Source organism: Spizellomyces punctatus (assembly GCF_000182565.1).
Source record: "Spizellomyces punctatus DAOM BR117 chromosome Unknown supercont1.13, whole genome shotgun sequence".
In the NCBI taxonomy this organism is placed as follows: Eukaryota; Fungi; Chytridiomycota; class Chytridiomycetes; order Spizellomycetales; family Spizellomycetaceae; genus Spizellomyces; species Spizellomyces punctatus.
In genome coordinates, this window is record NW_015971549.1 from 270,976 (window position 1) to 296,864 (window position 25,889).

The 25,889-nt window shown below is 46.6% G+C and overlaps 10 protein-coding genes across 10 annotated transcripts; 7 read left to right on the top strand and 3 right to left on the bottom strand.

The window, feature by feature from the left end:
• Positions 1-1,294: 1,294 nt before the first annotated feature.
• Positions 1,295-3,544, bottom strand: SPPG_06820 (amidohydrolase). The gene is made up of 12 exons (XM_016755016.1): positions 3,438-3,544; positions 3,198-3,382; positions 3,101-3,124; positions 2,998-3,018; positions 2,894-2,925; positions 2,581-2,832; positions 2,461-2,515; positions 2,379-2,402; positions 2,264-2,304; positions 1,943-2,206; positions 1,859-1,888; positions 1,295-1,796 (listed from the first exon to the last, which is right to left on the bottom strand). The coding sequence occupies exons 1-12, from the start codon at positions 3,510-3,512 to the stop codon at positions 1,597-1,599; spliced, it is 1,203 nt and encodes a 400-aa protein (XP_016605864.1). The 5' UTR covers positions 3,513-3,544; the 3' UTR covers positions 1,295-1,596.
• An 86-nt stretch (positions 3,545-3,630) lies between these two features.
• On the bottom strand, positions 3,631-5,560 carry SPPG_06821 (uncharacterized protein). Its single transcript, XM_016755017.1, has 3 exons — positions 5,101-5,560; positions 4,277-5,039; positions 3,631-4,216 (listed from the first exon to the last, which is right to left on the bottom strand). The coding sequence occupies exons 1-3, from the start codon at positions 5,451-5,453 to the stop codon at positions 3,722-3,724; spliced, it is 1,611 nt and encodes a 536-aa protein (XP_016605865.1). The 5' UTR covers positions 5,454-5,560; the 3' UTR covers positions 3,631-3,721.
• Positions 5,561-5,793: 233 nt separating this feature from the next.
• SPPG_06822 (uncharacterized protein) lies at positions 5,794-7,072 on the top strand. Its single transcript, XM_016755018.1, has 4 exons — positions 5,794-6,071; positions 6,155-6,473; positions 6,538-6,602; positions 6,661-7,072. Exons 1-4 carry the CDS (start codon positions 5,847-5,849, stop codon positions 7,054-7,056), a joined length of 1,005 nt encoding a protein of 334 aa, XP_016605866.1. The 5' UTR covers positions 5,794-5,846; the 3' UTR covers positions 7,057-7,072.
• A 296-nt stretch (positions 7,073-7,368) lies between these two features.
• Positions 7,369-9,630, top strand: SPPG_06823 (uncharacterized protein). The gene is made up of 11 exons (XM_016755019.1): positions 7,369-7,733; positions 7,848-7,953; positions 8,026-8,144; positions 8,209-8,329; positions 8,395-8,517; positions 8,588-8,651; positions 8,714-8,773; positions 8,849-9,041; positions 9,109-9,154; positions 9,218-9,326; positions 9,397-9,630. Exons 1-11 carry the CDS (start codon positions 7,608-7,610, stop codon positions 9,530-9,532), a joined length of 1,203 nt encoding a protein of 400 aa, XP_016605867.1. The 5' UTR covers positions 7,369-7,607; the 3' UTR covers positions 9,533-9,630.
• Positions 9,631-10,905: 1,275 nt separating this feature from the next.
• Positions 10,906-11,643, top strand: SPPG_06824 (uncharacterized protein). The gene is made up of 2 exons (XM_016755020.1): positions 10,906-11,190; positions 11,252-11,643. Exons 1-2 carry the CDS (start codon positions 10,960-10,962, stop codon positions 11,573-11,575), a joined length of 555 nt encoding a protein of 184 aa, XP_016605868.1. The 5' UTR covers positions 10,906-10,959; the 3' UTR covers positions 11,576-11,643.
• Positions 11,644-11,875: 232 nt separating this feature from the next.
• On the top strand, positions 11,876-13,306 carry SPPG_06825 (uncharacterized protein; the record flags this gene model as incomplete). The annotated part of the gene is made up of 6 exons (XM_016755021.1): positions 11,876-12,093; positions 12,164-12,262; positions 12,335-12,563; positions 12,623-12,732; positions 12,789-13,203; positions 13,271-13,306. The coding sequence occupies exons 1-6, from the start codon at positions 12,041-12,043 to the stop codon at positions 13,304-13,306; spliced, it is 942 nt and encodes a 313-aa protein (XP_016605869.1). The 5' UTR covers positions 11,876-12,040.
• Positions 13,307-15,093: 1,787 nt separating this feature from the next.
• On the top strand, positions 15,094-16,397 carry SPPG_06827 (uncharacterized protein). The gene is made up of 4 exons (XM_016755022.1): positions 15,094-15,548; positions 15,619-15,850; positions 15,916-16,020; positions 16,093-16,397. Exons 1-4 carry the CDS (start codon positions 15,406-15,408, stop codon positions 16,213-16,215), a joined length of 603 nt encoding a protein of 200 aa, XP_016605870.1. The 5' UTR covers positions 15,094-15,405; the 3' UTR covers positions 16,216-16,397.
• Positions 16,398-16,611: 214 nt separating this feature from the next.
• SPPG_06828 (uncharacterized protein) lies at positions 16,612-20,006 on the top strand. Its single transcript, XM_016755023.1, has 18 exons — positions 16,612-16,824; positions 16,895-16,960; positions 17,139-17,203; positions 17,272-17,285; positions 17,357-17,393; positions 17,453-17,485; positions 17,554-17,625; positions 17,691-17,949; positions 18,012-18,064; positions 18,129-18,215; positions 18,275-18,559; positions 18,624-18,781; positions 18,848-19,026; positions 19,104-19,123; positions 19,199-19,216; positions 19,278-19,376; positions 19,448-19,577; positions 19,640-20,006. The coding sequence occupies exons 1-18, from the start codon at positions 16,745-16,747 to the stop codon at positions 19,836-19,838; spliced, it is 1,854 nt and encodes a 617-aa protein (XP_016605871.1). The 5' UTR covers positions 16,612-16,744; the 3' UTR covers positions 19,839-20,006.
• Positions 19,942-22,006, bottom strand: SPPG_06829 (uncharacterized protein). Its single transcript, XM_016755024.1, has 2 exons — positions 21,794-22,006; positions 19,942-21,686 (listed from the first exon to the last, which is right to left on the bottom strand). Exon 2 carries the CDS (start codon positions 21,662-21,664, stop codon positions 20,240-20,242), a length of 1,425 nt encoding a protein of 474 aa, XP_016605872.1. The 5' UTR covers positions 21,665-21,686; positions 21,794-22,006; the 3' UTR covers positions 19,942-20,239.
• A 586-nt stretch (positions 22,007-22,592) lies between these two features.
• Positions 22,593-25,701, top strand: SPPG_06830 (PEK protein kinase). Its single transcript, XM_016755025.1, has 4 exons — positions 22,593-22,661; positions 22,744-23,024; positions 23,083-24,923; positions 25,003-25,701. The coding sequence occupies exons 2-4, from the start codon at positions 22,865-22,867 to the stop codon at positions 25,585-25,587; spliced, it is 2,586 nt and encodes an 861-aa protein (XP_016605873.1). The 5' UTR covers positions 22,593-22,661; positions 22,744-22,864; the 3' UTR covers positions 25,588-25,701.
• Positions 25,702-25,889: the final 188 nt, after the last annotated feature.

Sequence of the window (25,889 nt, forward strand, 5' to 3'; positions counted from 1 at the left end):
AAGGATGGAGCTGGGCGGGTTGCTCTTTCTGTCTTTTTTCCTGTAGTTTTCCTTGTAGGTTTTTTTTTCCAAAAAGTCGCCTGGCCCTTTTCCCTTTTCACACTTTTCACACTTGAGAAGCTGTCGGGGGGGGGGGGGGGGGGGGGCGATCGTCGCGCGATTGTTTTGAAGTTTCCACATTATCCACATTCGAATGGTTAATATTCCATTGCTGTGATTGGTGCAATCTAGTTTAAAGTGAACAGCAGCACAGAACTCCACGCTTTGTCATCAAATTCATAGATTGGAAGAAGCGTCACACTTCTGTGGGCTTTTTTCTGGGTCTTACCAACACAGCTTTATTTATTTTATGTTTAAAACACAGTCCAACATGAGGACATCATTGAGCGGAACATCTTGAAAGCAAAGGAGCAACTTGCAAGAGCTAGAAGTGCGATGGTCTATTTTTTCAACTCGAACTTGCGATGCCTAAATCTCGTGGCGTTTGGACGATTCCTTTTTGTGTAGGAGCTGTCGACAATTCGCCCAGAACGGAAAGTATCCTTGCCTGAACAGATGCGGGGAACAAAAAAAGAAAAACACTTGCGTGTGCTACCTGAAAAGCCTCGGGAACTTGCCGCCAGGCCAGGGCCTCGCGACTGAAAAGCCTCCCCCCCAACTTCCAAGGAATGATTAAAAGAACTCCAACAAAAGCTCCCCAAATATGCAGCCGACTTTTCCCGCTACCTCACTTTTGGTAGTAGTCAAATGGCAACTTGACACTTGAGTGACACGTTGACTGCACCAGTTATTGTCCTATACGTCCCAACATTTACAACCCAACTACTACGTTTTAGTCCCCCATGAAACTTCTTTGCAACCGTCCCATGACCATGGACTAGAAAGACAAAAAACAACAAGATTTCAAGATGCGTTAATCTTTTTATACATTGGCTTTTTTATCATTCCAACAGCACCTTCATGTCCCCCGTGATTGACGCCCAAAAAGGTCTTTTGTGGTTCAACAAGATGTGATCGTACTAGCTAGGTGCAAAAAGTTCCTTTGATCAGTTGAATATCCTGAAATTAGGGTATTGACTGCCATGTGGAATTAACAAAACTGGCGCATGGGACAATCATACCACCCTGAACAAGTTGAGCTTATTTAACGCATTAGCGCCATAAAACGACCTAAAATCTAATATTGATACCCTTCCGTTTCTTCTATCATTGTCCATTATCACTTTTGGTTTAAAGTTAGGGAATACCCAAGTTTCACATTGTAAACCCTTCCCCCATCCTTCTTGTATCTGTACCAAAACTCAGCGGTGCCCACAAAGCATTTGGGTTTTGGGACATTGCTGACCACATGTTGCCAGTCCAGCCGATTCGATCCGCCATTAGGTTGGCTATTAAACAGACTGGTTTGAAACCTGCTTCACTTGCCTTTCACAAGTTTCAATTGTTTAGCTTCCGCTTTGCTTCCATCCTCGATGAGATAAAATGTGTCAACTTTATTTTAGCCCGAGGAGATGGTGAGTTTAAAGGTTGTGAGCCATCAAAATTCAAGTGATTTCAGAAAGCCCACCCAACTTCTCCTCAATGCCCCATTGGGTATTATGTCCGCGCGAAATCCTCCTTGACTCTCCCCCGCAGCTCTGAATCAACTACACATTGATAGCCCACGAGAGCCAGCGCCTTTGCGCACCTCAACGTAGCTATATGGGCACTCTCAGCTGCAGCTTGCCGCTCAAATTCTTTTGTGTGAATATCAAACTTCCCTACTGCCCCCACAATGTCAAATAGCGGGTGAATTCCTAGCGAAAAAGTGCGTCAGGACATGTACTTTCCGCGTCCACACGCAAATGTCCAAACTCACCAGGGATCACTTGAGTCACATTGCCCATATCTGCACCAACGGTGTTATCCAATGGTCGATTTGCAAGGTACGACCGAACCTCACCTGTACTACCCCTTGGAATCTTTTCCAGCACTGCAATATCTCCGAAATCAGCATCCATTTTCATCATCTCTTCCTCAAACAGTTTGGCAAGGACAGAGTTGTTCTTCAAATCGGCATAGGCAGGACATTCTGTCACTTTAAAGGTGCATCCTGTGGCAGTAGCCGCACCTTGAAAGCATGCCGTAATGCGATCTTTCAGCGTGCGCAAATCAGCGATTTTGGCAGAGCGGATGTAATATTCCAGTCTCGTATAATCCGGAATAACTGAATTACGCTGAATTAGTACACCCTGCTGAAAGCAACGGGTCCACTGACGCTTACTATTGGCTGCAGCTCCACCATGAGTTATTATTCCATGAACCCTGTGTAGGAGCAGTATATAGCAGTGAGTCTTCTATGCAGAGTTTTACACTAGGAGAAAGAGTGAATTTCTTACCGATCAGTCGGAAGAATCTGCTGTCTTGAGTGTTTGCAATGGTTAGCCGCGAATCGTTACGTCCATGGAACCTCCCACCAACCTCATTGCGGATACTGAATTGTAGGCCATCACGGCTGCGTCCAGAGCGTTAATGCCTAAGCTTCCCCACAAGCGGTCAATGCCATGCGACATCTTTGCATGTATGGTAGACCGTAATTACCCGCCCAAGGTTCAGCGGCAGCATGAGCTGGTTTTCCAAAGAATTCTACGACCAGTTCCTGCATCGCCATAAAGAACGGTCGAGCGACATTAACGTTGCCAGGATGTGCCATAATGGCAATGTCGACGCCATTAAAGAGGTTCGCGTTCAAGAGGTCCAATTTACCGCCTCGAGTCTCTTCAGCGGGTGTTCCAAACAGCTTGATAGTGGTTCGAAACGGTGGACGTGTGACTTCCAAACTTGCTTTGCAGGCTATGCGTTATGTGAGCCTTCAGATCTAAGATGCATCGGGGTATGATCGTTCTACACCCACCCAAAGCCGCAGCGACACCTGATATGGCGATCCTTCATGAATGAGACGTATGCGATGAGCGTTAACAGCTACGACATTCTTATTTACAAAAGCTGGAATCTTACAAATTGTGCCCGCAAGCGTGGCTGGTTTCGCATCATGCAAAAGGAACAAAAACAGATCTCAAAACGTTTTTCTATTGGAGGATCTTCAAGTCAAGGAACTGACCCTATGTCTGGCAATGCATCATATCTGTAGATAACGAAGATTCATGAGTATTTCCGTTAACAAGAGTCCCAAGAATGCGTGTCCAGTTCGCACTCACTCTGAAAGGAAAGCAATCGTGACAGGTTCCCCATTCCCGTCTCCACCAACCTCCCATTCCGCAATAAACGCAGTCTCCACTCCACCGGCATGCTTTGTCACTGTGAAGCCCTTTCTGTCCAGAAACTTTGTTAGCACGTCATGTGCATGGTGTTCTTCGTAGCCCAGTTCTGGATGTGAATGTATCTGGCGGGCATTGTTCAGATGAGCGAACTCATTAAAGTGACCGTGGATTATATACCTCGAGACTCAATCGCCGCAAGTCGTCCGAGTGTTGGTCAATAGCGGTCGAGATTCGATCGCTTGATCTCGACATGGCCACAATCGATGGAAGAGATGCTGTTGAACACTTGGAGGCGTGCAATGAAGAACACAGCCACCTGCCCAAAACCCCGATCATTAAATTGCCTGGCTTTTGAAATTCCTTGTTAAACCTAGATACTTCCTTGGTAGACCATTTCAGGAGTTCTTCTATCTTTATTTCTAAGTTTCTACTATGTACATGTGAACAACTGAAAAAGCCCTCTACAGATGTGCCTGCTGCACTGATCGAACAGGTTGATCATCCGTTGCCAAGTGGTCTACTCGCAAACTGCTGTGCTTTTCCTTCAAAACCTCAAAATGCTTCCGCAAGCCATATTCCAGGTCATGGGTGTAAACGGGTAGTCCAATCACGGCAAATATGAAACCCAAGTTTACCAAAGTCCGAACATCACTAGAATTGACGTACATGCTGATCACGACCGCAATGTAAAAGGGACTGAGTAGGACTGTGAACATGAATGATACGGGTGTAGAGGTCAATGGGGATGTCAGTGCAACAGCAGCCATGACTATGTAGTTCAAACTCATGCCGTCCATTGTTTTTTGTGGCTCGTACGTGTTGCGGAATATCAAAAGGTGCAACCCCGTTATGAGAGTTGCTTGGAGAAGGACAATCACTTGCGCGATGAGGGGGCGTCTACGAAATACATGAAGGAGAAGAACTGTGACGGCCGTCACCGATGATACCCAAATCATCTATGTGAAGGAGGGTTAAGACATTGACAATAGCTGATCAACAGAGATCTCGATAGATACCATTAGCGTCAAGTGACCTTGAGAGACTTTTGTGATAGAGGATACACTACTGTTATCTTGATGCATCAGCACCGCTCCAATGGTGGTTGACAGTGCATTTCCAATTAATTCCGTCGTAAAGGAAGTCAGGAATTTTCGTGTGCGATATAGCTGGAACTCGGCTTCCACATCTCGTGCCATAAATCTTGGCATGATATGGCGCAACAAACCGCTTGTACTGATGTGCCATCCGTGTGACTCTTTCCCCGTTTGTCCAGCACTCTGATCCTCAGAGCCTCTACTTGTTACCGATGAACGATCGGTCGCCAAAATGTTTTCCAGCCACATTCTTCGCATAATTCTCTCACGATCGTACGCCATTTCTCTTCCACTTCTGATCATGGCAAAGGTTGATATCAACGACGCTGCATAGTACAGACTTGCGGATTCATCATGGGCAACCGCCATGAAGATAATAATTTGCATCAAAACGAGAACAGAGGCACATCCGAAGCAGTATCGGAAGGGGAGTGGTATTGTCGCAAAGCCGCAGCAGATGGTTAGAATTGTGCCAATTACGTTTGGTAGAGCGTGAATAATATCTATGGGACTAACGAGGGGTGTGGGGAGGGTGATGCCCAAGTCCGTGGTTGAAAAAAGGAGGTCTGAACATGGTACGAACACGATTCCGTTAAAGTACCAATGGAACAAAAGGATACGAAGGCAAATTGGTCGGAATCGGTGGAGGGATTTAAAGGTATACGAGCAGAGAACAGAGAATGTTCTGTATGTTGATGAAGAAGATCAATGCCATATCACGCCGTGCGGAGAGCATGTTTACTCACAGAAGTAGCCCAATGCCCGTACATGTGTTTCGAACCATCAAAAAGCCCGGCGGCCATCCTATCCTGGTGGCTGCGCTAGTGTCGGTCACCAACCCAACAATGTAAAACCCAAAAAGCATGAACATAGATATATAGGTGTGTCTTCCCATGGCAGCTATGTAAACTTCACGAAAAGCTGCTTCGTCCCCCGGACTTGGGAAATCCATGGACTGTCGGACATACCGCTTTTTGGTATGGTCGCAAATACGACGAAACAGTGAAGAACTTTTTGGTGTGGGTATCGAGTGCAGATTAGATGACGATTTGGCTCCTCGCATGATATTTGAAGGAACGCACGGAGGTATACTTGACATTCAGCAAGGTTATCTATCCCAGGGATGCTTCATCCTGTTCTTAACTCTGTGAAGAACCCAACAGACAAACTTGTTTATAGCTTGATCACGATAGGGTTTTGAGAATCAATTTATCCAGACAGGGTTGGATTTGGGAGGCCACGACGTTACTATTCATAGATGTTTACCTGTAAATATGCATATGCCATTCTTTGTAACTTTGACTCCCAGGCCCCTCGTTGGATTTAAGGGCGGAGACTCTGTCGATCAAGGGCGGACTTATTTACGTCAGCGGTGGTTCAAATGCATGGAAATGGTTTCATTGAAAGAGTTCCAGCGAGCCCACGCCAGAGGCCACAGAATTTGCAAATCATGATACATCCGCCTTCCCCAAAGTAAGGACCGAACGTTGCCATGTCAGCTGAGGAAAAGAAACGCCCGCGGAAAGCATCGCTTCAACCCACAGCGTCACCGCCTCCCAAGAAGCAGAAGCCTACCATACCAATAACCCGCGGCAAATTCAAAAACAGGTTTCTGCGAAAGCATTCAAGCTTGTTACATAACTGCAAGTCAGAGGGCCTTGAACGCCCTAGGGGCTTGATTATTACTTGTCCAGTAGGATCTGAAACGCGAGCCTTGGTGTGTTGTTGAGTGAGGTTTATGCTCAGCTGCTCTATTCTGGCGATAGCGTCTGTATTGTTAACAGTTAGGTTTTTTGGTAGGGCCAAATCCGCACATTCCTGGATAGATATCTTCCTATCCTTTTCCCAGAGCACAAGACAGTTTGGACATCACGCCCGCATGAATTGGACATTGATCTCAAGATCGTGGGTGCATCTGATTCCGAATTGGGTGGTGCACCACAGGATACTGGTGGAGATGGCGATGACAGTGCGGATGAGATGAATGAGACGAGGGAGGAAAGTGCAGACTCAAAGAATGATCGGAAATTTCAGGCCGTTGATGCCGCATGCGGTGGCGTACTGTTCATCAGGTTTCGAGTAGATACAGATCCTGTGGACTTTGTCGTTAAATTATTCGGTACGGTAGTTGTATCCGGGCAGCGCGATCAACTTGTAAAAGCTAATGGCAGCCTTGTGGATAGAATACATGAACACACTTTCACTATCGGAGCAAAATTCTCTCAAAAAAAGTATTAGTCACTGCTCAGTAAGTTTCTACATGCCCCTGTTGACTTTTCTTCATGTGTCCTAATGTTTCATATCAGCGCATCCTGCCAATCACCCACACAATGCCATCCACACTACCAGACATCCAATCTCACTTGGAGCCAGTTATCCCGCGCATGCTCACTCCACATCTTGATACATTAACCACTCAGCCACCAACTTTAGCCTGCATTACTGAAGTTCGCAACAGAGAGGGGTTAAAGAAGGAGAGTGTTAGGGATGCTGTCTTAAAATGTGTGCCGGGATTGGGTTCAGTGCAAACATCCGATAGTTCACCTCAGGTAGATGCCAAACTCGTATGTTGGTCGGTCAATTTAAAGGAACCCACTGTCGTCCTATTTACGACTGTATTCAAAAGTGTCTGTGGGTTTTCTGTCTTACCCAGATATTACGAGTACAAGAAATACAATGTGCAAATGATTGGGGTCCCATAGTACTCCATGTGACAGATTTTTTGATGTATTATTCAGCATTAAAATTCAGTACATCCCAGTACTGCGTCCTCCTGTCAATCCGACGGAAAGTCTCCTCGGCACGGAGCATATTCCGCTCCGATTATTTTATCTAATCTTGTTGGGTTTGCGTTTTTATTCTGCTACCTCGTCATTACAAATCCAAAGTCGGCTTCCGTCCGGGACTTTACCCGCTTTTTTAGTTGACTTTTGTCCGTCCCACCTTGTTGACCACCCATGTTGACCGCGTTCGCAGTGCGTTGCACGTTGACCCGCCCCAAAAGTGTTCTGATGTTTGAATTTGGAGCTCAGCGACCTTTTGGCACAACAGTTGCACACTTCATTGCCAATGTGTTCCCCGTCAAGGGCATACAAAGAGTCCCCCCTTGACCACCACACACCCTAAGCTCAAAGGAGGGCGTTTTTGGCCACATCATTCTGCATTACTCATCCAAAAATCAGGATTATATAAAGTGCATTCACGTCTCATCGTTCTTCTCATCTCACAATTAAAGCATCAAACAAATACAAGCATGTCTAGAAAAAGTTGGGTGGATTTGTGGGCTCCTGCCCCCGAGCCGCCGACAAAATTGGGTTACTATCGACTTCTCAGTCCGTCGGCTAGTGTTCGCGTATCCCCGCTTTGCCTTGGTGCCATGGTATGTGCTTACCGGCAAGCATGGAGTGTTTTCAATCGTGCCCTTGCGGGTTGCGATTTGATCATCTGTGCTGATTCGTATTTGTCTGATATTTTGGCCGTTCTACACCTCTAGAACATTGGTACGGCATGGGGTGATTTTTTGGGACCAGTGACGCAAGAAGACGCTTTCAAATTGCTGGATTACTTTTACGAATCTGGAGGAAATTTCATTGATACCGGTACGTTGTCAGCATTCAAATGATGCATGGTCATGGTGAATAACATATTAACTTGGTTTGTGCTCTCCTTAGCAAACAACTACCAGGATGAGCAATCTGAGCAGTGGATAGGCGATTGGATGAAGAAGCGCCAAAACCGGGCTGAAATGGTCATTGCCACAAAATTCACTTCTCCCTACAAAAGCTACAAGGTACGTTATCGCGATGACTGGTTGATACATTCAGTTACTAATACCGTAGACGTTTTTCGTTTAGCGTGATCAAACCATACAGACCAATTACGTGGGAAACAGTAGAAAGCATCTCATTGTCTCTCTCGAGGATTCTTTGCGAAAACTTCAAACAGATTATATCGATGTCCTCTACGTTCACTGGTGTACGTGAATGCTCCTTCCTTGCGTCTGCATGTCGAAATATCCATTCATTTGTCGTTTACCATAGGGGACTTTACGATGTCCGTCGAAGAGATGATGCGTTCCCTCAACTACCTGGTGCAATCAGGCAAAGTCCTCTACTTGGGCGTGTCAGATACACCTGCATGGGTCGTAAGCAAAGCCAACCAATGTGAGTAGAATAAATCTATATAATCGTGATGAGTCCCTAGCCGACTGATTGCAAATGATCTTTCCTATAGATGCCCGTGACCATGGTTTAGCTCCGTTTGTCGTTTATCAAGGAAAATGGAGTGTCGTCGATCGGTATGCGATGATCATGTTTCCGTGAACATGTAGTTAAGAGGGCTTACACTACTATTTTCAAGCGATTTTGAACGCGAGATCATCCCCATGTGTCGGGATGAGAATATGGGAATTGCACCTTGGTGTGTAGCTTGAACGTCTCTCTAACACTTTCCTGCGCATTCTTCTAATGTCGTGTCGACTTTGCTATTTATCAGGGGTGCCCTGGGAAGCGGCTATCTGAAGACCGAAGCCCAGCTCAAAGAAATGGAAGCAAAGAATGAAAAGGGGCGCCAGGTTTTCGGTGGAATTACACAGAAACATAGAGACTTGACTGCAATCTTGGAGAAGATTGGCAACAAGTACGGTGTTGGTGTTACTGGTGTTGCACTTTCCTATGTCATGCACAAGGTAAGCCTACTACCGTTAAGATGGGTGCGCATGTGAACTTGACTGATATATCGTAAACGACAATCAGGCCCCATACGTTTACCCGATTGTGGGTGGAAGAAAGATTGAACACCGTATGTCATTCTCACAAGTCCGCGGCATATAGCGTCATGCACCCTATTGATGATTCCGTACAGTTAAAGGCAATATCGAAGCCCTTGAAAAGGTCCGCCTAACGGAAGAAGATATCAAGACTATCGAAGATGCGTCGCCAATCGACCTTGGGTTCCCACACAACATGCTTGGGTACGTGCATGCTATAAAGTTATTGATACTTTTTTTTATTCACTTGTGCCTTTATTCGTTATTTGCAAAGTGGTAACGGTGGGCACCCGTCCGGCAACCCATTATTGGGCAACGCCTCGAGGCATGAGTTCCAAGCGTATCCCACATCAATCGATGCGGTCAAGTCAGAGAGAGCGGGCACCGTCGGAAAAGCTACCCAAGCTTAAATAAACATTGTTGTACATAGTATCGTGTTCACATTTGGTCCAATGCAAAGTTCATGAATATATCCTTGAAGCTTTCGTGCGCGTGAACGCAAGAGCGAGTGGTTGTGCATAGTGTGATGACCATTTGTTTGGCCTGGACTGTGAGCTCTGCCAGCCAGCTGTTGTTGCTACTGTTGTTTTGTAAAGCCCATCCGGCATGTCGGGTACGTTACTTGCATCTATGAGTTTATTCATGTATTTGGTATTGCACTCATTCAGCCTACAACGCTTTATCATTGGGGAGTTTGCTAGTGCGTATCCGACATACAAATGTTTCTTTTCGGTAGGATAAACAAAACCTTCACGGTGATCAGCCATTGCTAAATGCGGTTAAAATAAATAAACAAATGCCATTTTGAGACGAATACATGAACACTCTGTGCTGTCCAAGAACAATTGCGTGTCAATTTGGTCGAAAAAGAATATGAAAAAGTCAATACCTGCAGGAAACTATCCGTATAACAATTGCAAAAAACAGTTGATTTTGACTTTGTGGGGATAGCTTATGGGGTAATGGTTCGTTCTCAGTTGCCGGAAGGCGCTGAGTTCGATCTCCACATTGCGCGGGAGCCATTTGTGCGGACCCGCGACAGAACGCGAGGGATTGACGTAAGTTCAACCCGATCGTATGTGCCCCCCAGTCTGTTCTTGGGAAGTAGGGCCCCTTCTCAAGACGGCTGGTCACGTTTTTGCTACATAATCCATAACCCTGCCAGTTATTCGACAACCAACCTTTTGCATAAAGTTCCAGGGCAACCTCACAAGAATCTGGAATTTGGCAAAAAAGGTCCTCCCACCCAGCTTCGTTATTGATGTGCGCATCTGATGCACCACCGGTTGGCATTACCCAGCGATTGATGTTGGACTGTTGCGCTTGCGAATACAGATCCCATCCTAGTGCTATTGCCAAGAGCTTGTCTATCTTTACACAGTCAATATGCATGCATCGCGTTGAACTTTCCGGCCATACAAGGTTTGTATTCTTTTCAAGCGACCAACGCGCTGGGCTGCAACACAAGTCATGTATTCAATGCATTTCCTAAATGAAATCTTCTGAAAAACATATTGGTCGCGGTTCGTCGTCAGGCGTCCAATCTCAGCCTGACTCGATGGGGATGACATTGGAAGAAAGATACAGTCTGAACGTTCTTCTTCCAATCATATGCCCACGTACCTCGCCTTCCATTCCTACTCTCGTTCATCAGAAGGGACTTTAAAAAAACCTTTGGCCGAACTTTGGTCATAATTGGGGTTGGAATTTGGATAAGCCACATTGGATCCTCGCTTCAACTTGCAACCGGAAGGAGAGAGTCATTCTAAATAAGAAGCGACCCCAGCAGGCCAGCCCCGAAGGTTACGAGCAACCTCCAGCGCAAACCTCACAAGTTATGACTGCCGACCACCCAGCAAAACCATTCTCGCGCCGCTTTCATTTGGCGATGGACGAAACACCAGCGTCAGTCAACGCTCTCAAATATTGTTTTTCAAACCTGCTCCAGGACGGGGATTTCTTGGATGTTATCACTGCAGTTTTGGACCCAGTAGATCAGAACGCTGTGAATCAGCAAAATGTGCAATGTCAAGATGATGGACGATCGCATCTTTACCGAGACCATCCGGTAATATTTAATATAGATGTAAATGTTCCTTGACCGAGTCTCATCTGCCCTTATCATTTAGATTGTTAAGCGAATGCAGACGTTGATCAATGTCATTCGGGAGGGGTATCCAAACAAGCACATTACAGTATCCTTACACGCCGTGTGTGGTGAACCAGGGCATGTCATTGTTGAGCAGGCAGAGAAGCAATTTGCAAGTACCTTAGTGCTAGGTACAACTCCTAGATCCCATTACCTAATGCCAACTGGGATGAGTCTTGCCACTGCCATGTGCTATGGCACTGTGTCTGGGTACGTTGTCGAACATCTACCGCCTGAAATTAACGTAGTACTAGTGAGATATGTAGAACCAAAGCGAGATGACTTGGAAAGTGGTGACCAGTAGGCGATCTTGTTTTAGTATAGTATATTCTAGTTGTTTGTAATAATATGTATCATATCGCACATTACGAGTATGCGAGATTACTTCGGCAGTCTCTATCTTGCTTGCCAGTGTGAGGTCATCAGCTTGAGGCTGTTGACACGGCAGATCGACCCAGTTCCGCTTAGAGTTCGGAACCGCGGGAAAGGGTATATGATGCAAAGATCCCAGGAAATTACGTTGCAAGCTTATTTTTGCGTTTTGCGATGCGTACTACTTGTAGTAGATTGGGGTTCTTGAATGTGAATCATGTGGAGGAATTCACAAGCCTCCAAGTTTCTGTTGACAAAAAGCGTTACGGGAAAGATTTAGCGAATAACAATTCTATGAGATCAGTTCACTTCTTTTGTTAACTTTAGATTTAAGAACAAGTTTACAATTGCCGCTAGCCTTACATAGGTCGCACACCGATATCAATAAAATTGCAAAATGTCTAACAGGGTTTGGAGAATCGCCAAGCACGAGGGCATCGAGAACTTGCGGTATGAACATGCGTTTTCCACAATGTGACGTCTTGTAGAGAGAGGTTCATGGATCTGCTTCTGTTTAAAGTCTCACCACAGAGGACGTTCCTAAACCTGGACCAGGTCAGGTTCTTTTGCGTGTCAGGGCCGTCGCTCTTAACTATCGCGATTGGGCAGTATTGAATGGGTAAAGTCTGATGTGCTCGGCTCTTTGCAAGGAACTAGCCGTGAATTTCCGTTTTCCGTCAAATTTCAATAGATTCTACCCCCGTCCATACGCCGAGGAAGGTCGCCTTATTCCATGCTCCGACGCTGCCGGGGACATTGTCGAAATTGGTGAAGAAGTCACAAAGGTCAAGAAGGGTCAACGGGTCTGTTCCTTATTCTTCCAGACGTGGTTTAAGGGAGAACTGGAGGAAGAAGATATGCTGCAGACATTGGGGGCTCCCATTCACGGAGTCTTGGCCCAGTATGTAGTATTAAATCAGGTTCGAAACCGCCATTGGCTACACAGCATTTCCTGGCATGAGCTCAACCTTCATTTTAGGATGGAGTTATCCAGTTTCCAGACTTTCTTTCGTACGAGGAGGCAGCTACACTTCCATGTGCCGCATTAACAGCCTGGCAAGCAACCTACGTTACTACTCGTCATGTCGGGTGCGTTCAATCCAATAGTACTGCGTAAGTGTATTTGCTAATGATTAGCTGCATAGGCCGCACTGCACTACACTTACGCAAGGCACGGGAGGGGTTTCGATCTTTGCACTCCAGTTCGCCCACCTAGGTGGGAACCGCGTTATCATCACCTCCTCTTCTGATGAAAAGCTGGCCAAAGCAAAGGAGCTTGGTGCTGATGACTTCATCAATTATCGCAAAACTCCGGAATGGCACCAAGAAGCACGTAAAATCAACGATGGACGTGGAATTGACAACGTCATTGAGATTGGTGGTCCCGGAACTATAAACAAATCTTTGCTGGCGGCCAAAAAATACGGGGATGTGCAAGCAATCGGTTTCCGTACTGAAGGAACAGATACAAATGTCGCAACGGCGATGGTCTACAACTGTAGCCAAGTCCATGGAATTTTTGTTGGGAACAAGAAGATGTTTGAAGACATGAACAGGCAAGTAATGAATCACAAGTTATCTATAACCTTTTCATAAACTGCCATGGTTAAGCTATATTATTACTCAGGGCAATCCACAGGCACAAAGTGAAGCCAGTGATTGACAAGGTATATCCGTTCGACGAAGCTCGTGAAGCTTACAAACACCTTCACAAAGGTGCTTTTGGCAAAGTAGTTATCAAAGTTGACTGAGTCGGAACGATAGGTAGCCTTTCGTAGTTGCTTCTTGCAGATGGCTGTATTTCTATCATCATTTTTGCCGTATAAATATCATCTTACCCTCTAACCATGCTGCATCCATGGTTAGATTGGGCACATTTCAAAATCGGGGACAGATGTACATCGAGTGCTTTGGTTGTTAGAAATTCCGCACGGGTCTCCACTGTAGCTGAGGGCTGCGAGGATAGGACGCGTGACGGCTCTGAAGGGTGAAGGGGGCTCTAGACGACTGCTTGCGATGAGTCCCGCCGTCATGCAACTTCCAAGGGTTGCGAAAGCTATGACACGCAATGTGCATCAGCGGGAAAGCATGGAAGCTTGGCATAAAGGAGCTTGCAAAGCAAACGTGCTCTGGTACTCTTTTCATCGTTGGACTTTCAGAGCTCACAACTATCGTGTTTGCATACTGTTTTTGGCACCACAGCAGTCTCTGAAAAAAAGCGATAACCACTCCAACTCAGTAGTTCTCACCCACGCCAACAATAGGAAACATGCTGTTTAAGTCCATTCTCGCGGTCCTCGTTTCTCTGGCCACCTTGATCATTGGCCTTCCTACGCCGATCCTGCCTCCGAACCTAATGAGAGAAGGCCAACTCGGCTACTGCTCTGATGTACCAGCTGGTATTCTTTCTATCACCAACGTCAGCGTCACTCCGTATCCACTTCGCCCTGGGCAAAATGCGACATTGTCCGCGTCAGGAGCCTTATCCGAACCCATCAACCAAGGAGCGAAAGTGAGGGTAACTGTTGCGTTACCAGGAAATTTTACAGTATATGATCAGCAAGTGGATCTCTGTCAGGCCGTTCGCTTGGTATGAGCAAATTTACAATTATATCCGTCAATTGACGATCCTAATATCTATCTTGGTTCAAAGCTCAATCATTCGTGTCCCATCAACCCTGGTCCGCTGAACGTTACTGTCACGGAGACTATTCCCAGTCAGCTTCCAGCGGTATGTTTCCGTTGCTAGTGCATGCTTATTTCATCTCGATGCGTCATAGTTTAAAACATTGGTTATTGCCTATCATGATGTTTTACAGGTAAACTATACGGTTCGCGTGAATGCAACAAACGCTGATGGGAAGCCCATCATATGCTTCGAGGGTCCCATGCAAGTTAGCTCCTCCTGAGTGGAAGTAAGCGACCCTTACGCTTGTGGATCCTGTCGCGGAAACAGAGCTTTGCATGGACATGCGATACTTTGGAAACATTTGCATGTCAACCAATTGAGAGAGCCAGATTGTTCTGTAGTTTGTGCATATATGTGCTTAGGTTGCATGTGTTGTCTGTAGGTTGGCTGTATTTTGACTGTAACTAGCCAGCGGTATATTTGGAATTGTTTCTATTGCTTGAAGTCTTGAATCAAAGCACTATTGCAAGGTACTGTGGTCTCAACCTCATGTTACGTAATCATTGAGAAAGCAAACTCCGATGCCATACATGAGGACCACGAATATTCTTGGTATGCATGCAACACGGGCATCAGATACCAGTATGTAGGGAGCATATGGAAAGCATACGCTAACGACAAGAGCGCATTCCCAGAGGCGCTCAATGCACAAGATGACATCAGAATTGCCACGTCTTCTCGATCATGGCAGTCGATTTTGGGATCCATTATGCCCGGCTCGGGGCTAGGGATCTTGGAAATGCGACTTCTTTCACATGTAGGATTTCCATACCAGTGTCTCTTCATCGATGAGCTTGCAGCACCTTACGAACGTGCCCAATACTTGCTTGGCGTACGCCATTATGACGATTGCATCATTGGCCCTATTGTTTGGCATGAATGTTCGGTTTTCCTAGCATTTCAGATGTGATGACGTCGTTTGTAGAAAAATATCCTGTCTGCTGGAGTCGACTGGGCGGATACATAAAGGCGGAAAGGTCTCTTCGTCCTGTTCCATTCAAGCTCTGCAGCGACTCAACAGCGACGCATTTGAAAGCCAGATTCCTTTTGCCCTCCTCACATTAGTAACAATCATGAAGACTAGCCTCCTCTTTTTGGCTTTTGCAGTCCTCTTTGTCTCGTCGAATGCCGCTCCGGCGGTTGTTCGCCGTCAAGCAAATGCCAGCGTCGTTGCCACCCAACAGATTGAACAACCAGTGACCAGTCAAGTGGTTGTGTTAGTATCGAACATTCACCATTACGGTTTACTCTAGGTTGCTGACTCACAAGTGCTTTCTGCCTTTTAGTCAAACTGTAGTGCCACAAGTCCAATCCGTAGTTATCACCAAAGAAGTCCTAACACCAACTGCGATCACCAGGACAGTCGCTACACCAACCTCGACCATCACTTACTTCACCGCTACTGTGACTGTGACACGTCCTGGTCCTAGATTCCAAACATCTACAATGCTCGAGACTGTCGTCTGGGGATCTCAGACTCAATTGAAGCCAACTGTCATTCCCACCGTTGTCACTCAGGTATGCATCCAATGTCTCTGATGCTCTTTAGCAATCGGACCCTGAACTCATCAACATTTTTACAGTATATTACCACTCAAGTTCCCGTGGTTGTTCAGACTACCCAAACTCTTGCCTATCCCAGCATGTACCCTGTAACGCCCAACTTGGTCTTTGCTAGTGACGAAGTGGTGAGTGCTTTGCACGGATCTTTGTATCTAGCATGCAAGGAATGGAGTCTAATACTCGATTTTTTTCATTAGCGCTCTACCTTTGTCGCTGCCACCGCTCAGGTACCAGAAGTTGTTGAAACCCAAGTACCTGTGCAGGTCGTTACAGTTGCACCTGCGAACAACTCCCCCGCTGCTCCTACGCCAACTGCATAGGGCCCTCCGCTACGGATGGCGTTTTAAATGCATCGATGAACGAGTCCTGTGTTGCAGGAATATTTCATCTCTTTTTGACTTTTTTTTTGTACAAGTCTCTCTTTGTAAACTGCCGTCTTGAACGTCCACTTTGGCCTTCATGTAAACCACTGTTGAAATACACAAAAGTCTATTCATCGCTATCATGATCATTTGCAAATCCATCTCTCAAGCACAGGCACAACCACTATCGTGTGCGATCTTTTATCCCATCTTGCATTTACTTTTTCATACTGATCAGGCACCATTTAACACTCTGGATCTGTCACATGGTGGTAAAGAGTGGGGTAACGTGATACTTGCACACGTGGATAGCCGGGCAAATCTTGGCTTCCGGCGGCCTTTCCGATGTCCTTTCCCTTAAAGTTGGCTTGGTCATTGCAACCCATCTGACACTTGCATCCCACCTTGAAACCAACGATTTAGAATCCCCTGGCACTTGAAAACCCAGTCAGGTCCGCATAAAGTCGTTACTCGTCAACAAGCAAGCATGATCTCGCGTTTGGAAAAGAAATGGAACCTCTTTAATGACTTGAATTTGGTCTCCGGCATGCTGCCGGAAGTCGCAAAGTATGGCCAAACGGTTGCCGACGAGATCTATAGCGATTTGTTTTTTTCTTATTATGCTGCACCTTGATAGAGTCGTATATTGGTCAAAAACCAAAACTGGGAACATTGTGGACATCTTTGTAAAACACTCTGCTCGGTAAGCAAGGAACCTCCGCTTTCGAATAAACAATAAAGTGTGTGCAGAAACTAGAAGAGTCTCAATATCATGGGGAAGGGGTTTGGGCTATCCGCATGATTGAACGCTTGTGTCACACGCGTTTTCGATCATATCGGTTCAATGTCGGCGTGGACTCACATATGTTTTCCGGCTACAGCTGGCCAAACAAGGAGTGCATTATTATGGGCGATGAAAGTCTCACATTTAAACAGGTTGATGAAGGTAAGTACTGTATATATTTATTCCCGTAGTGGAAACTTGAGTACTCAATACGTACTCAATACCACCAGTGTCCAACCGCATGGTAGGTTCGACCGAAAGCATGTATTTCATATCATTCAACCAGCTAAACAGAAATAATGCTTGCATGAATAGGCGCATTGGCTTCTTGAGCAAGGAGTTAAGCCAAAAGGTGTGCATAGAGTACTTTGTATTGGATCTTTCGGTTCCCTTAACAACTTCAAATCTTAGATGTTGTGGCAATGGTGCTGGAAAACTCGCCAGGTACGCACGATTATACAGCCAAGTACTACACCGCAAATCATTCGACAATATTAATGGAAATTTTCAAGAATTCATATATACATGGCTGGCGATTAACAAGTTAGGCGCCGTTGCTGCATTTATCAACACCAATCTGCAAAGTAAGAGGCGTGTGATCCGTTGGATAACGAGTGGAATGTTTTCTCAACCATTAGTCTTCCATCAGACCAAGCTCTTGCTCACTGCCTAAGGATTTGTAACTGCGTTATGGTCATTTATCACTCGTCTCTTGCCTCCGCGGTGACAAAGGTTGCCCCCGATGTGGTCAACAATGGAGTTCAGCCACGTCTGTTCAGCTTTGCGGATGGAACTGGGCCTTCCGATGTCAACCGTGAGATCCTGAAATCATACAGTCCGCAACCAACGCCTCCAGAGCTAAAAGCTCAAGTCTGCATCGATGATCCAGCTGTGCTGATATACACAAGGTTGACCCGTGCTCAAAGTCTTGGAGTAAATGTACACGCATTAATGCAATGGTCTCATGCAGCGGTACTACAGGAATGCCAAAAGCAGCAGTTGTGTCGCACGGCCGTCACTATCGTACGTTGCAGAGGGCTCGTGCGGTTACCTTTTGAACGGCATTTACTGATACGAGCGATTTCAGTGGGAGGAAGCGTATTCGCTACTGCATACCATGTGAAGAATACGGATCGAATTTATTGCTGTCTTCCGCTTTACCATAGTTCGGCGGGTAAGAAGCACCTGCTGTTTGTCTCATTACCACTGGTTAAAATAGACCCTTTTATCAAGCTGTTATCGTGATGGGAATGTCGTTTCGCACCGGAGCGACCGTCATTCTCGCCAAAAAGTTCTCTGCAAGTACCTTTTGGGATGATTGCAGGCGTCATAATGCCACGGCTTTCCAATACATCGGTGAGCTGTGCCGGTATCTCTTGAACCAGCCGCCAAAGGACAACGATAAAAAACACAACGTGCGATTGGCAATTGGAAATGGACTGCGTCCTGACATATGGATGGCGTTTCGGGAGCGGTTCGGCATCAAGGAAATTGGAGAATTTTATGCCAGCACAGAAGGTGCGTAGTAGCCGACATTGTTGACTTACTGCTTGACGTGTGACCGTCTTTTTGCTCGTCTTAGGGAACACGACCCTATTCAATTGGAATCATGGTCCTGACGGTGCTGGAGCTGTAGGTCATGCCGGTCCCTTGATGCGACTTCTGATGACCCTGCGGTTGGTGAAACTCGACATTGAAACCGAAGAGCCTCTTCGCACCCCTGATGGGTTCTGCGTCAAGGTACGGCCCTTGAATACGACGATGGAAATTTGCTAGCCAGGCTAATTAGCGCAACGTTTGTTGAAGGCTGGCTTTGACGAACCAGGAGAGCTTATTGGAGAGATCATTCCTGGCGACCCTAGACGAGATTTCAAAGGATATCATGGTGACAAGAAGGCAACCGAAAAGAAGGTGATGCGCAACGTCTTCAAGCAAGGAGACATGTGGTTTCGTACTGGGGATGTGCTGCGAATGGACGAGAATGGGTATGCTTTCGCGTCTTGCATCCGGTTTCATTACTGCATGTCTGATTTCTCATCTGTGTCGCTGATACCTCACTCAGTTATTACTACTTTATGGACCGTAAGTGTTTGTGCAGTCGTCGTGAAAGTCGCATCGCAATAGTATAATAAATCAAATCTGTGTATGTTATTACAGGTCTGGGAGACACATTCAGTAAGATGGAGGCTAAGCATATTGATTCTATTGCAGTGGACTAACTCTATGAACCCAATAGGATGGAAAGGAGAAAATGTGTCTACAACCGAAGTTCAAGAGGCAATACTGACGTATCCAGGTGTAAAGGAAGCTAATGTTTACGGGGTACCAATTCCCGGTAGGTGCTTTTTCGTTACAAGACGTTCATGTGTGGGCAATGCAGCTGAGCCGCCACCATGGCTTATTTAGGACAAGATGGTAAGGCTGGAATGGGGTCTCTTGTCGTGGACGACTCGTTCGACATCAAAGGCCTCGCTGCATATCTCGGGAAAACTCTGCCAAAATATGCTATACCGATCTTTTTGAGAATTCAAGAGAGGTGAGATTGCATGATCAGTTACTGATCTTCACCACCATTGATGTCTTTCTACCGGAATTTAGCATTACCGTCACCGCAACTTTCAAGCACCTGAAGACCACTCTCCGCCAGGAAGGCTACAATCCCAATGTGGTCAAAGAGCCCTTATTTTACCAGCCTCAAGCTCTTAACTTACCAGTGGCGGACTCGAACGGCTATGCTCCGTTTGGCAAGAGTGAATTTGAGAAACTCATTGCTGGTTCGACTAAGGCAAAGTTGTGAGTCCGTTAAAGGGGCTCTATATAGGGGCTATAGTGTATATACCTCTTTTTCATACACACGTATGCCGAAAGCACATTAATATAGATTTATGAAAGACTCTGAATAATAATCCTGGGCAAGTCACTGGCAACAACATTTATTGACCCATTTACAAACACAAAAACACCGTCGATTAAATTAGGATGCATTATAAATAATTAAGGGATGTTTCCCGGCTCGTATCTATACTTCAGTTCCAGTCGCAACTTCATGTGCATACCGTAGTTTTCCTAGTCGGTTCGCCAGAAGTGCGACTTCTATATATAAATGCGCGAGAGAGAGCTGCTTGTATGTACAAAATCGCAGGCAAGTTGAAGAACGTTCTTTATCTTTTCAATCACGCTTAATTTAGATCCTTTGGTTCACGCTTGTGTTTCAGTCACTTCCTCACGTTCGCTGTCCTTTGGTGCATAGACTTTATTGTAGTCCATCATCATGAGGGGCATATTAAAGTCTGATTCCGCAGCAGGAGCAGACTCATCCGTAAATAGCGGACGGTTGCCTTCAAATGCGAGAGCGATACCAGCCATGCCACCAGCCATGGGTGGAGGACTAACGGTCGCAGCGTTGAGGAGGGTACGAAGGACGTGTGCGACATTGGAGGAACGTGATTTTTCGGCTGTTGCATCGGTTTCTTGGTCTTTGCTGAGTTTCTCAGAGTCAGAAGACGTGTGCTCTTCCTCCATCTGATCCGCATCAGCATTTTCGGCCTTGTTGCGCTTTTGTGATTTCTCAGCATCGACAATGAGATCATCAAAATCGACTGTGTCCGTGAGAGATCGTTTCCTTCCCGCGGAGAGGCTCATGACGAGGTCTCTAAACTTTTGATTTTCCTTACTACTCGCTTCAAGCTCTCTCACTAATGTATTAGCAACCGTAACAGCTTCATCCCGCTCCCTCCACCATAGCTCTCTCTCTCGCATCCAGCTCTCCCGATCTGCTGCAAGCCGTTCGGCAATGCATTGTATTTCAGCTAGCCGACTTTCAGCGTCCGCAAGACGGACTTCGAGAGCGTCGGCTTGAGCGGCTTTGACTTCCAGATCTTTAACGTAGCGCTGGCGTCGTTCGCGGAACGCGCGTTGAGCGGTCCGGTTTTGTTCCGCTCTTCGCGCTGTTGTTTTGCGCTCGCCTGCAGATGAGCTTGGTGAGCGGCGGGATTTGGTTGATGAGTTTTTCCTTGCGCGGGTAAGTTCTGTGAGTGCATCTGGGGAGGACTGATCGTCAGCGGACGAACCGGCGTAAGAAGCAGCTGCGGCAGCTGCAACAGAAGTGCCAGCAAGCTTTGCTGCGGCGCGCATCATGCGCGTTTTGACGCTTTGAGCAGTGTTACTGCCTGCTGACTGGTGGTCGGAAAGACCCAATCCGCTAGGGAATGCATTTGAAAGATAGCCTTTTGATCGAACGGGGCTTTGGTGACCAGATGTAGCGTTACTGTGTTCAGAACTTGGGGACCCAGAATCCATGGATATAGGACTGAGACGCATTTGCATCCCGTCGTCGTGATGGTCAATCTCGTCAGCAGTAAAAGCTGGATGCATCAAAGGCGCATGGTGAAGAGCATTACGGGTATATAGATGTTGATGGTATAGTTCAAACACGTTCATGGGATGGGATGCGTGATGGTGGATGTGGTGATGCGCATTGCCTGCAAGATCAGGTTCCGCTGCTGGCGCTCCTGCTGGTGGATACAGGCAAAAAGGGTTCCGAGGCATGTGGCGATCTCCGGGAACGGATGAAGGTGGGTGTTGGTCATGGTCATTGGGGAATCCTAGGTCCGGGGCTGCCATGGCTGTGGGTAAAGCTAGACTGCTGTATTATTGGGAAAAGAAACAGAAATTAAATCACGTATAAGCCAAAAGCCTCTTGACAAGACGCTTGATGCTAGAGCATAAGTATATTTAAAATGGCACACGAACCTTTAATGTTCACTCGAATGGAATGCTGTCTGTGAACCAGCAGTTTATGTCTCAAACGTAACTGTAGAGCGACAAGAGACTTTATGCGCGGTCGTTGTGGGGACTCGAGAGACAGACGCGCTATTTGAGCTTCGCGTGCTATGCATCAGAATACCAATAGAGCCTCTATTCAGAACAATGCATGTACCGAAGGCCCCTCAGACACAGTTTCCGTATGCTTCTACCGCTTCTCGCTATGACGATACTGAACGAGGGGCGACCTTAGTGGGAGCTGAGCGACTAAACATGGAATGGTAGGAATCTCATCATAAACTGACCATGGGTAAGGGTCGGTAGTTGAGTGATATGGGTCCCATGACCTCTGAAGAATGGGTGGTTAAGTGTTTATGGTGCTTCCATATGGGCGGGGTATTCTTTCAGTTCTAATTAATTCTTTGAAAAGTGCGCGCGCTTGTTTTTATCATTCAAACTCCGCTATTGACGCGACTTCGAACGAAAGCACATCTTGGACGGAGGCGTCACGAGATGCTTTAACAAACGGTGCAAATACCTACTTGGACTAAAAGTTTGGGCAGCAGCAAATGTGTCTATACCACCGCTCACCTGCCGAGGAGGTAAACATTACCCCGTCTGTCCATCGCCTTGAGACCCTCAGCGCAGCAAAGACCAACAAAGCCGCGCGGAGCGCCGGAGTTTGATAAGCAAGTGTTACATGGTCCAAATATAGTTTAATGAGAGAGTCACATGATGTACTCTCCAGCGCCCGAGCTTTGGACCTTTGGAAAGCCAAACAAGGTGGCTGTCGATCCCAAGAAAAATCAAACAGACTCCATCAACAAAAGCACCCTCGCTTGGAGAAATGTGAAAGGTTAGTGACGGAATTTGATATGGCTGCCATTGTCGGGTTGTAACGAGCATCTCATCTCATCTTTGCCCCCCTCCACGCGAAGGAGGATAGTGGAGTCTTCACACCTCCACAATTTATGCGTCTGGGATTGTAATCATACTTTATACGGTACCGAAATTTAGTACTGGCTTATTGTGGCTACCAACTTGTGGAAACTGCAGTAAATGCGGGTTCCGATGCTTGACCAAATGTCTCTTCCCAAGAACGCACCACCTCAGACCACATCTCAATTTGCGACGAGGACCCAGCTAAAGGCATATCGTGACTTTACAGACCTCATCAAAAAGGAGCCAGGCCTGTTTGATACCTGGCCAGAGTTTGATGGTAACAGCTAATATCACCGAGTCTCTTTGCACGTCTTACTGATAGAGGAAGTAATTAGATGCAGAAGTGCGAAAATCTGTGACACGGGCTGACGCAACTGCAAGCGAAAGCAATTTTAGAAATGGGGGGAAAGGGCCCAATCATCCGCCCAACATGGTCCACCCCGCTCCTTTGACGTACAAGCGCGTCCAGGACCGCAAAACGAGGCAGGGACGATTACTCTTGGTATCCTTATTGGAGAATTTCTGCACTCTGTACGATGAATCCCCGGAACGAAACAGAAGACTATTTTATGTTATATGCAAGCAGCTTCATAGTATGGGGGTAATTGACTCGGAGGACTTTCTAGAGGAACTACATGCTGTTCGAGGAAGTTACAAACGTGCATTTCGAGACTTGGTCGTACGAGCAATGGAGGCAATTCGGGAACAAGACGATCATCGGGTCTTGGATTTCACTCCTCCGTCGCCTGAACCGGACGTGCTGCGATCGTCCGTTGTTGAGCACAGATCATCTCTGTATCGCCCAGGAAGTTCGGAGGCCCTTTCACGCAGTACCAGTTTCATTTCTTCCCGGTTGGCAAGAACAGGAGAAACATTCGCATCTGTTTGGGACATGCGCTCATCCCGTTATAGCGAAGATTTCAATGAATTGCATGTCCTTGGAAAAGGGGCTTTTGGCCAGGTGTGGAAGGTCAGAAACCGGTTGGACAATGTTGAATACGCCGTGAAGAAGATTCCATTGAAGATGGGGATGGGAAACTTAGAGCGAATATTACGAGAAGTAAAATTTCACGCCCGGCTATCGCATACGAACGTTGTTAGATACTTTTCTGCGTGGGTAGAGGACATTCCTGTTGCTAGAAGTGCCAACCGAGGGAATCCCCCGTCCATCATTAAGGATGACGAAGGTGATTACATTCATACTACAACGGAAACGGCGCCCAATTGTCACCAGAAAAGCACCCATAGTCCAAGATGGGAGCAAGGGCGAATTACCGAAGTGGCTACTGATATGGAAGATGCAGCTATTGAGCAAGAATATGACGATAGCATGGAGGACAGTGTGGGTCTTGTATTTGCAGAGGACGATACGGCCGAAAAAAGTCCTACGCGCCATGACGAGCAGATAGTCCCGCGGTACTCTCAACGTCAACGTCCCAGGCGCTCGTTACCGTCGCCCGAACCGGATCCGTCGGACGAAGAAAGCACCCCGAAGGGTTTCTTTCAAACCAATAGCGCCTTTTACGCTAATATCAACGAACCAGAATCGTCAGATGATGATGAGGGCGCAGACAGTTCTCTGTACATGCGAGACTCTCAAGTCGCTGCCTCTACAAACGCCCGCCCCCAGCCTGTGGCTCATCCTACTTTGCCATCCCAAGCTAGTCTTCCCGATGACGTGGAATTGACCCTGTTTATCCAAATGGAGCTGTGTGGACAGACGTTAAGAGACTATCTCAGAGAACGTAATAGACGCGTGTCTGAGGGCAGTACTGGGGTGAGTGTATATGAATGCCGCAGGATATTTCGAGATTTAGTGGAGGGTTTAGTATATTTGCATGGATTTGGCATCATTCATCGTGATGTCAAGCCAAAGAATGTCTATTGGAAACCCGACGACGATGCGTCAGGTAAAGGAAGTTGGAAAATTGGAGATTTTGGACTGGTAACTGCCACAGATCTAGAATGTGGGGATTTTGTTGAAGTTAATGCGCATGAATGCGAGGATGGTGCGGTTGACGGACCGGAGTACGAAAAGGGGCCAGACGCAACACCCGTACATCCAGAGTCTGGTACTCGTAATTTCGGCCGATTAGGAAACCGGAAACCTCGTCGTCAATCCGAATCTCAGTCTCAATCTCAGTCTGATCGAACTGCTGGCGTCGGAACTGTTACGGTAAATGAGCTTTCTAGCCTGATTACATTCCAGCTTTTTGCCCTTTTTCCTTCTGACCAAGTCTTCTACTATTTCAAAGTATGCATCTCCAGAACAACTCCGTCCATCTCTATCTACTCCATACACCCCTGCTTCAGATATTTATTCGCTGGGGATAATTCTCTTTGAGCTCCTCCACCCTTTCGCCACTAATATGGAACGTGCCCGAAGCTTACAAGCGCTTCGCGAGGGGGCGATGCCTGAGAAGTTTATCGAAGAATATCCTGAAGAAGCGGGATGGATCTTTTGCATGATGCGAATGGACCCTACATCGAGGCCTGGAGCTGGTGAGATTTTAGAATGGCTTGATGAGGAAGCGTATCTTGGACGACGGCGGTCGCGTGCTACTTATAGATCTCAGAGTCAATTAAGCTTACTCGGAAGCGGGCTGGTGTCAGTGGATGGGGGAGTAGACTGCGACTCAGACACGAGCAGAAGCTCTCCCCAAAGCAGCCCTCCAAATTCTCTGGGTGCCGAAGTACCCGTAACACCTAATGTGTCACCCTCGAAACCTTCAGTTCTTTCAGAAGCAATGTCAGACAATCTTGTATCTCAAAATGAAATACTGAAGGCTCGAGTCGAAGAACTTGAGCGACGATTAAGGGACATGGGTGTCGCGTTTTAGAGAGAGACTTTCTCTGACGCAGGGACTAGCGGATGTAATGAAAATGTATGCTAAAATGTACTTCTTTTGCAAATGTATATAAGAATTGACGATATTGAGAAAATCTATGCTCCATCCACGATTTGCTTAACTGGGGTCGGAGTTTTTGTCCCGACGCTTTCATTGCCCCCAACGTTTGTGGCTGAGAAAGAACACGGTGGTACGAGTGGTCTGGCATGTTCTGGCTTCAGCGTCTGGGAGGCACATGGATGAGGATGGGGAGACACATGGGACCTTCGACATCCATTCAGACACTTGTTTGC